We start from the raw sequence: 12173 nt of genomic DNA on the forward strand, positions 1-12173 counted from the left end.
TCGGGAAGCTTAAAGGTAAGAGATTTAAAGGTAAGCAATAATGGGCTGTGTCACCATCCATATTTTACTGATGAGGCAGTCAGGATCTGAACCTAGCTGAACCTGGCTGCAACATTATGCTATAAACCAGATTTTCATTAATGAATAATTCAAGTGACATTATTTTAATGTAAGTGGACCCCATTCTAGAAGGCCTATGTGTTTAAGAAAAAAACAAATGGAAAGAAACAACAATGCAGTATATTTATTTTATACAGTTGACCTGGGCACATTGTGAAGTAAGCTATAAAAATTCCAAATAATTATCTCTAAAGCAAATCTTTTGTTACATGGCTTTACATATTAATTACTCTGGAAAGTTTTTGAACTCTGTTTAGTAGCAGATCTCCTTTCTTGATAGTTTCTTGGTACTGCCAGTTCTTGCTATCAGGTCTATAAATAAATTCAAGAAAAAATGAATTATTTACCAGTCACGTTATTCCATGACAATAGTTGACCTACTTTTAAAATTTAAGGCACTTAAGATTTAGGAATGCCCCTTATTCCGAGCAGTGTAACAAATGATACACAAAATGAGAGTACCTGTTGGTTTCTACTATTTCATTCACTTTATCTATTTTGCAGTGTAGTCTCCCAGCAGCAATAAACCTGGACAGTTCCCTAATTTAGAGAAAAAAAAAAAAAAAATAACAGAATTAGCTTTATAGAAAATTCTTAGAAAAATGCAAACTGCATTAAAATAGTCTTAAATTTGTGACATTTAGCTTCCCTTCAAGCTTGTTATTGCAATATACAGTAGTTGAGGTAGTCCCTGGTGTATTGCAGGCTTTAAGTCATCATCTACTAGAATAAGCATGATCCTAGAAGTTCATATTCAGAGAGAAAGTAGATCAAACAATGAAACCATATGTACTCAGAGAAAAACTGTAGGTTAGGAAAAATTAGGGACCAAAACTGATAAAACAGTAAACTATTTCAAACAAAAGACCTAAAACAAAATTATGGAACACAGCCCATGGGTAAACACGTCAACAGCAATAGTATTTACTAAAACAACAACCCTTTCCCTCTCTAACATACCTTAGTCTAAACAAGTGGAAGGGGAGAAATGTAGAATTATTGCTTTGCCCATTTTAAAAAAGGGGATTTCATCTAAAATGTAACTTTTTAAGGGAGAAAAAAAGAACAAAGAATCCATGACAACCCAGATTTAAAATTCTTAGGTATTTAGGTAACAACAACTAGAGCTCAGTGGTACAAACTTTGCCTCTCAAGCTGGTCTTAGAACATGAAGGAAAAAAAAACTGAACAATTCAAATACTACCTGAATTCAACTACTACCTGAAAGGTACCAGTTGCCTTGCATTCACTCGTCATCAAGATGACTTAAGGAATACTGCGGTGTGTGCCCCTAATGAAGGCTTTATCTCCATATTACAGTTAAAATACTGAAGAGACATAACCTGACCAAGGCCACAGAGCTGGAAAAAGAAGCAAAGCCAAGCCCTTTTTCTCATGCACTGCTCACAACAAGCCACTCCTTCCACTGACTCATGAAAAACACACTCATACTGCCCAGCCAGCACCCTAATGAACAACCCTCTTAGAGTGGTCACCAGACTTCAATTGCACAGACTAGAATTCAGAAATGGAACAAAACCTTGGGATATCAGCCTTCCATTTTGGTAAGGATCATTTAAAAAATGTGTTGGTGTCTGAAACCTACTTTGAAGTGTTTAAAAAACATAAAATGTATAGATTATAACAAGCAAATATGTTAAAATGTACTGTACAATTCTTTACAATTTTATGGATGTTTGAAATTTCAAAAATACTAAAAAGAGAATGGTCTTATTTAAAAGAAATGCATCTTCATTTAAAGTTTCCACTGCAGACCATTGAAAACACCATCAACATTTAAAAACACCTACATGTGGGAGCCACTGATCTAGATACCATCCGGACATCCCATATTGTGTATGTCTCCTCCCCAACTCTACTCTCACTACCCTCGTCCACGCCACGGTAACATCTTCTCCAAAAGCTACTAAACGGCACAACTGGTCTCCCTGCCACCTTACTCTATATAAGACACTGCATAGAACCATGTAACTTGGGCTCAAAAATCTTCCAACGGCTCCCTATCAAACTTAAAACTCAAGCAAGCTCCATTCCATGACCTACAAGCCCCTACACAAATCATCACCTGCCTAACTCTCCATGTATTATCCTCACAATCTCCTACCGCTCCCCCAACTATGCTGGAGCCACACTGACATTTTCTGTTCCTACAACATCCAAGCTTATTCCTGGCTCAAAGCCTTAGCCTTTTCTATTCCCTTTTCTGCATGCAGAAGGACTCCATATGGCTGACTCCTCTCAATTCAAATCTCAGAGCAAACCTCACCTCCTCAAGCATGCCATATGTAAGGATAGCATTCTCATCTCCATAGGTTCATTTATGTGCGAAATCACCTTTTATATTTATTTGCTTCCTTGCCATCTCTTCCCTACTACTATAATGAAAGTCTGTGAAGAGGGAGCTGTAAAACAGTACCAAACATACAGTAATGAATGGCTTATTAAGTATTTGTTCAATCACTGATGCAAGTACTAAAAGTCCCACATTTAACAACCAATTTGACCAGAATTGCAGCAGCAACCTAAAAACTGGAAGGAATTATCAGAGGGAATATGACCAACTGTAAAATATCAGATCTAAGAGTCATTACCGTAGCTGCGGTGTGGTCTATAAAGAAGTAACAGAGGACAACTTTTGGTAACAACTGGTCTGATGACCTTTAACAAATCACTTAGCCTAACTACAACTCATTTTCCCATCTGTTAGTGCAAGGGGCAGACATGAGGAAGTCAGAGGCAACAGGATATGAATGTTTTGATAATATTGAGAAAAAAACCTCACCCCTCCCCGTTAAGATTGAGGGAACCAATGTAAACAAGTAAAAAACTGTACAAGTTCACATATTTTAAAAGGCAACTTTAAAACTTCAATTAGTATGGCATTATTCAAACTTACTGATCAATGAATTCCACACCAACACCAAACGCTTCTGCCATATAGCCAAGGGTTAATGACCTATATGATTCCAGCAGCTGACTGTATGCATGAATTCTCATTTCTCTTACATAGTATCGATAATGAGGGGCAAAAAGCCAGTCCTTTTTCATTTCCTGTTCCACAACCGCTGCAATGAATAAAATGACAAATTATAACAGACTCCCCTTTTCAGATAAAAAGATTAAAAACTAAAGCAACACTAGTTGAGTCCAACAGATAAACAAGTATCAAATTTCTCACAGCCTTTCCACGTCATGTCATCAACAAACGGCAGCAACAGCAGTGCTAAAGGAGGGGCCAGGTATGCAAACATCTTCTTTAAGTAACAGGTGGCTATTTGACATCACTCTCAGAAAGAGCTCAGCTTCTAAAGGAACTTGTTCACAGATGACAAAGTTCACATACTAATATTTTAACCACGGAGAACTACTTATGCCTTAAGTAAAATAAAGTAAAATTCATTTTTTAAACAATTCTAACAGAGAAACAGCAGGTACAGTGAAAAACGATTTATACAGACCAGAAAAAAGGTATAAATCAGACATTTTCAAAAAGCAACAAAACTCAGAAGAAAGCAAAGACTGATGACTATTTCCTGTTTATTTGTTCAGGTAAACAGACTGCGTAACAAAACACTATGAACAAGGTTTGAAGACAAATGATAAACTAGAAAATTTATTTATAACAATGAGTTAATGGCCTTAATCCAGAAGAGATCTTTGGAAGTCAGACAGTAAAATGTACGTAGAGTATTTATTAATGAGCAATCCACACAAATATAAATTATTTTACTGAATAACTCCTGTATATCACTACTCTAGATAGTTATATGGCAGTGAACCAAAAGACAAGACCCTTGCTGCCACAAAAACTAAATTTTCAAAGGGCAGAGACGGATGAACAAATACACAAGATAAATCCTGTGAAGAAAATAAAAGTAACATGATAGAGTGATTAGGAAGCCCTCCACTGGATTGGGGTGGACAGGGAATACCTCTCTGAGGGGCTGGCTAAGCACAGAGCAATGTAAATGATACAAAAGTCTGAAGGCAGGAAAAGCATGGTGAAGCCCAGGAACAGAAAGGATGCCAGACTCAGAATGCAAGCAGGAAGACAGCAACAGGTATATCGAAGGTGAGCAAGAAAAGAGACTCTAGAGTATACTTATGTTTGTGATAAATAAATAAATGAAAGGTCTAGAAGGATATAAAACAAAATATTAAAATCATTGTCTCAGGAGAAATTTTGTATGTGAGTCAATGTGTGTATGGATTTGGGGGTGAGGTGAGATACAAAACCTTTCACTTTCTCAGTTTATCTTTGATTTCTAAATATAGTCAGGTATTATCCAGAAAAGGATACTACTTCCTTTTCCAATTGAATTAGTTTAGAGCACATTAGTACCAAGTGCTGTCCTGCTGTCGGGGTCATTATGAAGATTAAAAAAAAAAAGCATAAGGTCTGCTCCCAGAAATTCTAATTCGCAAAGGAGGCAAACTAGGAAATTATCACAAAACAGTGTGCTAAGTTTTCGCAAGTGGGGCACACGGCCAGTAAGTATATGAAAAGATGCTCAACGAAACTAGTCATGAGAGAGAAACAAATCAAAATTACAATGAGATATCATTTCACACTCACAAAGATACCTATAATCAAAAAGACAGAAAATAATAAGTACTGGATGTGGGAACACTGGAACCCTCACACACTGCTGATGGGAATGTCAAATGGTGCGGGCACCTGCTTTGGAAAACTGGTAGTTCCTCAAAAAGTTTATCAGAGGGTTACCATTAAGATGCAGCCATTCCACTCCATATGTCCACTGAAAAAGCTGTACACAAATCTTCATTATAGCATTACTGATAGTAGCCAAAAAGTGCAATCAGCCCAAAAATCTATGAACTAATGAATGGATAAATAAAATGTAGTATATACATACAACAGACTACCATTTGGCTATAAAACAAAAGGAAGTACTGATACATGCTACAACATGGACGAATGTGGGAACATTATAAAGTGAAAGAAGCCAGGCACAAAAAGCCATGTATTTTATGACTGCACTTAGATGATATGTCCAGAATAGGCAAATTCGTACAGACATAAAGTAGATCAGTGGTTGCCAGGGGCTGGGGGAAAGGAGTAATAGGGAGTGACTGCTAATGGGTATCGGTTTCCTTTTGGGGTGATCAAGATGTTCTGGAATTATTAATATTTGCAAAACCTTGCCAATATACGAAAAAGCACTGAATTGTACACTTTAGGTAATTTTATGGTATGTGATTTATTCCTCAGTTTTTTTAAAGGAGGGGGCATACAATAAGAACCCCAGGAATGCAGAGAAGTAAGAGATTTCTTCTGACTGAGGGAAGCAGGGAAGGGGTCCATATTTGAGTTGAGTGATGACCAGGAGACCTCAAGCATAAAAAAGGGAAAAGAGCGATTCTACAATGTAACCTTATGTGCAAAAGCAACATGACTTTGTGTGTATGTATGAGAAGATAAGGCCAAGTGAGTAACTCATCATGCTGGGGAAACCTGAGGTAAGTACTGAGTTCTCATAAAGCAGCCCAATTGGTATGCAGGGAGAAAGCATCCAAAAACACTGGGCCAAAACCCACTGCAAAAACATTAACAATCGTCATTTGGAACCGTCTAGTCCCACTTTTCCCCAATGCTATTTAACCAAACACCTTCTGAAATTTGCAGCATAAACAAGAAAACATATCAATGTGAAATTTTAAGTTTTGGGAAAGACCCCTGGGTCAACCTGATGCAAGCTAATTCTTCTATCATCTTAATAGTTTGTGGTCATTATTAGGAAACCAAATAGCCAGGAAAGAATGGGGACAAGAGGGAAGAGCAAGCAAATGTGTGTAGGCAGGATCACTACAAACTAGCTTTGAAAGAATACAATTATGTTCAACAGATTATTTTCTTAACCCATAGCCCTTGAAAATGATTTGCAAATCAGCACAGAGATTTAGCTATTTAGCTACTGATACAGAATAAACCATTGCTGAATTCAAGGTTCAATTAATCTCTACCCCAAATCACATTCAGAATTCCCTCACTTCTGTCCCCATGAAGCTCAATACTTATAACCATTTGCTCACTTTTGCCTTACACCCCACTAAGACTCTTAACCAGGGGTCTGGCAAATATCCTCAGCAAAGGACTAGAGAGTTAAGTATTTTTACGCTTTGCAAGCTACATAGCTCTCTGTCACATCCTCCTTTTTTAAACAACACTTGAAAAATGTAAAAATCATTCTTACCTCCTGGGCCATACAGCAGGCCACAATCTGATGACCCTTCTTCTAAACAAAACTGGGCACATTAGGAATACTGATCAAAGATATGCAGCTACCTACACACTACATTTCTCAGATAGGTGAAAAATCGTCTTAGGTTATTTGCACACAGGAGCAGGAGTAAGACGAAGACAGATAATCAAAAACACCAACTCTATCCTTACCTAATGATTGGAAGAAAACAGAGTAACGGCATTCATAGAGTGAAAACAGATACTGCCGAACTGCTGGAAGACTGTGCAACACTTCAAGAATCTCTGCTCCTTTAATGACCTAGGTATTTTTAAAAACATATACCAAAAAAAAATGTACATTTTAATGATTTGTGTATTTAAACAAAAAAACAAGTCTTTAAATTTGAGTATTAAAGTTTGGTCATTACCTTTTCCCTGAGATCTGGTCTTTCTAAGGCAATCATACTGACATAGACAGTGTAAGTCACAAATGTTTTATAATCCATGAGTTCATAGGATGTAAATGTTGAAACAGTGTCAAGGAAGAGTTCAGCTGCCTGTTTGAAATCACGAATAGCCACACAATAAAGACCCTGATACACTTTTAGGCGGTTTCTCCTGTCCCAGTCTCCTCCTTCTTCTATTAAGCTGTGAAATAAAAACAGTAAGATCATAGTCTGGAAACAGACAAGGCCACGTTTTAAAAAATTTTCTGTTATTTGAAATGAGAAAACAACTTGTAACAACTTGAACCAAAAGGAAATGTTTAAAATATTTTACTAAATAAGTACATCAATCATTTGACCAAACTTACTAGCTGTAAACAAAACAGGCAGTTTCTTATATCAGCTTCTCATTTGTAGCATCATAATTTAGAGAGAATATAATCCCACTGTTAGAAAGTACCTTTTGGCCTTTTCTGTGTTTCGTGTGATGAGATCATTATCCATGTAAAATAAGCCAATCCTAAGCAGATAGAATACAATATCCAATCGGTGACCCAGGGCCACAGTTTTGTCATATGTCTTGCGAAAAGCTGTCAGAGCTCCCTCCTGTCAAGAAAGCCAAGGCAATAGGTGAGAAAAGGCTACAAGTTTCCAAAAAAAGCTATCAGCTGTCTGGGATTTTCTTCAAAGGTTGAGGGAAGAGGTAGGAGTAGAGGTACAACAAGATGGCCATTAACTGTTAATTGTTGAAGCTGGGTGATAAGTACATAAGGGTTTATTATTCTACTTTCTCTACCCGTATAAAGTATAAAAAATACATCAGAAATGCCCAAGCATATACTTAGATTCTGGAAAACAACTGAAGAAAAACATATTCACAATTGTTAAGTATTTTTCTTTGTTCTGTATATTCAATGTTTTCTCTCTTTAATAATCACAATACACTATTTCAAAATAACTTGTATCATCTGAAGGGTTTTGGAAATTGTATCTTAGTCGTTATTGGAATACGACTAAATTTGTAAATATGTAATTTTCTCTCAAAGCATTGTGGGATGTTTCCTTTGCTTTGAATATGAATAAAATAATTTATTCATACTTGGTAGTTTTCAGTATGTGTCTGCCTGGTTTGTCTCATGTAATTATTAGTTATATTTCACAAATTTATAAGGGACTGGGAATACAGCAATGGATACACCTAGCACTCAGATCTTGGTTTTTAAATACTATCCCCCACTAAAAGGAACCAGGGATCCTAGGAAAAATAGATAATTCTAGGTTCATTAGAGTGAAAATAACAGGTGAACCTGTGACATTTTGTTTTATCAGAAAATAAGACTAATGAGATATGTCAAAAGGACAAAGACAGTGTCTTGAAGGAGCCTCTGCTAACAAATTTGCAACAAACTTAGCACCATAAAGAATAAAGACTCTCATCAGTGGTAAACAGTGAATAATAAAAGCCCACTGAGTCCATTAAGTATTTAGTAATACTAAATAAAATAAATAAAATATAAAAGGAGAGTAAATAGGAGGGGAAAAGTTGTTCTTTTTGGAAGAATATTTAATAAATACAGAGGAAATATAAGAACATTTTACAACTTCCTGATACTGATTCAAGCATGTCCTTGTTGAAATTCTTCAAAACCTGAATCAAAAGTTTGAAGTTTCTCATTCATATGTAATATATTAGTCTTTAAAACCGAGCCACAAACATACAGCTTAAAAGTAAATGGAAACCACTAGCTAATTCTAAACTTTTCTGTATTTTCCAAATTTTTACAATGACCACGTCTTAAGTTTACAACTAGAAAAGAGAAAAAAACCTCGTTTTAGATACACATTACAAAACAACATTTAGGCACTTACTATGTGCTAGGTACCAGTCTAAGCTTTTTCCTATCCTTAATCCGCATTAAGTAAAAACTGTCAGTACTCCTATTTTACACATGGGGAAACTGAGGGTTTCATAAATCATAATTACCGAGGTTGAAAATAGAACCCAGGCAATCTCATTCCAGAGCTCACACTATTTTTATTTTTTATATTGGCACCATGTCATTCTATACCTAAATACTTCCGGGCAGATAATTTAAAATTAAAAACATTCAAAGCCCATTTTCTTAACCACTATTACACAGTTACTCAATTAAATGTCAAAGATCCAGTAATGGTGAGTACCCCTCTGGTGCCCTGATGGTGGAGGAAGCTGGCTGTTATGCAGAACAACTGGCCACACATTTTTAAAAAAGAAAAAAAAAGAAACTGTTCATTGTCCCAGCAATTTTGTTTCATATACTATACCCTAGAGAAACACTAGCATATATACACAGAGACATACATAAGCACGTTTTTACAGCAGCAGTCTGCTAAAGCAAAAACAGATGAAAATAACACGTATGTCCAACAACAGCTGAACAGGCAAATAAACTATGCCAGAGCTAGCTCTGCAGTGGAACATTTGGCAGCAGTTAACCAGGATGAGCCAGATTTATGTATGTTGGCATGGAAAAGACCTCTTAAACATAATGCTGAATGAAAAGGGCAAACAGGACTACACTAATACACTATGATCCCATGTTCATAAAAAAAAAAAAATTCTGTAGAATTAAAAATTTCTGCAAGTATTAATTTTTTAAAAAATTGGTTCTTTTATTGAGCATTTATATTCTTTTATATATAAAGTTTTACGTAAAAAAGATTTTATGACCGGGTGCAGTGGCTCACGCCCATAATCCCAGCACTTTCGGAGGCCGAGCCAGGTGCATCACCTGAGGTCAAGAGTTCGAGATTAGCCTGGCCAACATGTTGAAACCCGGTCTCTACTAATACAAAAAAATCAGCTGGGTGTGGTGGCACACGCCTGTAATCTCAGTTACTCGGGAGGCTGAGGGAAGAGAATCGATTGAACCCAGGAGATGGAGGTTGCAGTGAGCCAAGATCACTCCATTGCACTCCAGCCTGGGTGGCAAGAGCAAAACTCTGTCTCAAAAAAAAAAAAAAAAAAAAAAAATTACCAAAAAGTTTATATAAATGCACAATAAAAGGACTGAAAAGCCTATCCCTGGGCAGGTACAAAGTAAAGAAAGATCAACAGAACTTCAGCATTTACTATACTGTTTCTTAGTTTCTGCTAAGTATTACTCGTGTAAGGTACTAAAGACACCAGAACCAGTGCTTCCCAACCAAGTGAGAAAACTGCTGAAAATGATCCCAATTTTGTGAAAGCAGTAAATAAAATTCTGTAGATACACACTTACGTTTTTATTGGCATGGGGTGAAATGGGGAAGAATACAGCCCTAGCTGCTGTTTGGGGAAATGACAAGGCATTTCATGGAGACAACTTTTTCATCTTTACATTGATTCACTAGTACAAGTAAGCATGATTACCTTTATACTTTTTCTAAAACGAAGTTAATTTTTTTAACGAGAAACGATTATCTGGAATAGTCTCCAATTTTAGCCTATACTAACTACAGAGAGGGAAAATCATCTCTACTCACTTTGTCACCTATCCGGCAGAGGTACTCGGCCTTTGCCATCATTGCATCGCGAATTTCGCTCTCTCCTAGATTCTTCTCTGCATCTTCCAGCTCCTCATCCAAACGCTTCAACTCGTCTTCATTTGCCTTCTTCATTTTATTGAGTAGGTCCACGTCTATCTGCCAGTCGAGGGATTTGCACAAGGCTTCATAGTAAGGAGCCATGTCTAACATGCAAAAAGAGGGATGTGTGAGTGGGGACACTTGTGCCCTCAAGTCAAAGTCTGCCCACGTATTTCATCCCCCGCCCCGCCACAAGTCATCCACCAGTCTCTTCCCCACTAACAGGAAGGCATGCGATGGGGCTTAATAATCGGCTTGGCAAAACATAAACGTATGCTGGTGGGAGGTTTGCGTGAGGGCCAATTCTGGCACTGCCAACCTCTACTAGGGCTAGAGGGAGGGCAATCCTCGGTTTGCTCTTGCCGGATTCTGTTCCAAAAGTCTTCGAACAGGGAAAGACCGTTTATACACACATACTCACATACATATGTTCAAACATTCACATTCACTATAGAAGAGCCAAAAAGAACGGAACCCAAATTTCCCTTCCACGGGCAAGCTGAACTCTCCTACAGGAATACCCCACGCCCGGGAGCAGTCCCCAGTGACAGTAAGTCACGGGGCCTTTACGCTGTGCCTAGCACAGGAGTACATATTAATGCCTCACGATTCTCCTCCAAGCTGCCCTTACAGGGGAAGGCAGCACAGAGAGACGCAGACCCCTCTGAGATAAGTCGAGGTCCCCCAGGGTATCCCCAAACCAAAGCAAAACCCTAAGGGCCGGAGAAGCCAGGCCTGGTCTTGGAGACCCCGTCAGAGGGATCTGGAGCTCCATCAAAAAAAGGCCCCGCAGGCTCCGGAACGCGGGGACGGCCCAGGCCTAGGCCGCTGACTCGGCGCTCGTGCGAGCCTCACTGTTATCGCGGACGGCCGCCATCAGCTCGTCGCGCACGGCAGCGTCTCCTCGGTGCTCGGGCAGGCTGAGCAGGAAGCGCAGCTGCGCGATGCGCAAGTCGGGGTTCTTGGGCAGACCCTCCTCCTCCAGGTTCTCCAGCGGCATCGCGGCGATGGGGACAGCGGCTGACAGGAGACAACTTGGTTCCGACCGGCTGCGGCAGCGGAAGCGGGAGGAGTCGGCGAACACGCCCGGCCGTCTCCGGCCCGGCTTCCGGTCCCGTCTCCGACGGCAGCGTCCTCTGCTGGACACCTCCGGCAACGCCTCGTTCGGCCTGGGCGCCTGCGCGCCAGTGTAGTCACGGGGCTTTTCCACCCTCGAGGACCCCCGCGGAGTCCCAGAGTGGGTGCAGCCCAACTCAAAAGCACAATTTCTTGAATCTGTTTCTCGCTCCCTTTTTAGCTATTTTACTTTCCGTTTGTAACTGATGGGAGCTTAAAATTTTTTGAAAACTGAAAATGTAGTAACAGCATCAATAAAAACAATCACCATAGTTTGTCGAGTCGTTACTCTCATTCATCTTATTAAAATCATCTTCATGCTGCGAGGTAGTACTATTAGCCTATTTAGTAGGTAAGACAACTGAGGCACAAAGAGGTTAGGGAAACTGACCAACCAAGGTCATGTAACAGCCATGCTGCAAGGCCTAAATGAAAAGCCCTATCTAGAACTCTAAAATCCACATTCTTTCTGCAGTTTTAAGAAGAAAAAAAGACTGCACCCAGGATTCTGCGTCATAGTACAACAGCATCGTCGTTTTGTTTACACATAAATTAAATCATTACATGCCTGCATTTTCAGCCTCCTTTTGTTCATATTGCTACAGATCTTCAGAGGTGGTAATGGTTACATTAAATTCCTTTTTTTTTTTTTTTTTTGA

At 38.8% G+C, this 12173-nt stretch overlaps 1 protein-coding gene across 4 annotated transcripts; it reads right to left on the reverse strand.

The window, feature by feature from the left end:
- Window positions 1–229: 229 nt before the first annotated feature.
- Window positions 230–11477, reverse strand: PSMD6 (proteasome 26S subunit, non-ATPase 6). 4 transcript variants are annotated; one of them, XM_032149432.2, is made up of 9 exons: window positions 11254–11477; window positions 10622–10780; window positions 10297–10502; window positions 7253–7398; window positions 6775–6994; window positions 6557–6665; window positions 3038–3206; window positions 583–660; window positions 230–432 (listed from the first exon to the last, which is right to left on the reverse strand). In XM_032149432.2, the coding sequence occupies exons 1-9, from the start codon at window positions 11396–11398 to the stop codon at window positions 336–338; spliced, it is 1329 nt and encodes a 442-aa protein (XP_032005323.1). In that variant the 5' UTR covers window positions 11399–11477; the 3' UTR covers window positions 230–335. The 4 variants fall into 4 exon arrangements, with proteins under 4 accessions (XP_032005323.1, XP_032005322.1, XP_058293115.1 ...); XM_032149431.3 differs by lacking the exon at window positions 10622–10780 and having other exon boundaries at window positions 11254–11474; XM_058437132.1 differs by lacking the exons at window positions 10622–10780; window positions 11254–11477 and adding an exon at window positions 11030–11208.
- Window positions 11478–12173: the final 696 nt, after the last annotated feature.

The sequence above is a fragment of the Hylobates moloch genome, unplaced genomic scaffold (genome assembly GCF_009828535.3).
Source record: "Hylobates moloch isolate HMO894 unplaced genomic scaffold, HMol_V3 SCAFFOLD_4, whole genome shotgun sequence".
In the NCBI taxonomy this organism is placed as follows: Eukaryota; Metazoa; Chordata; class Mammalia; order Primates; family Hylobatidae; genus Hylobates; species Hylobates moloch.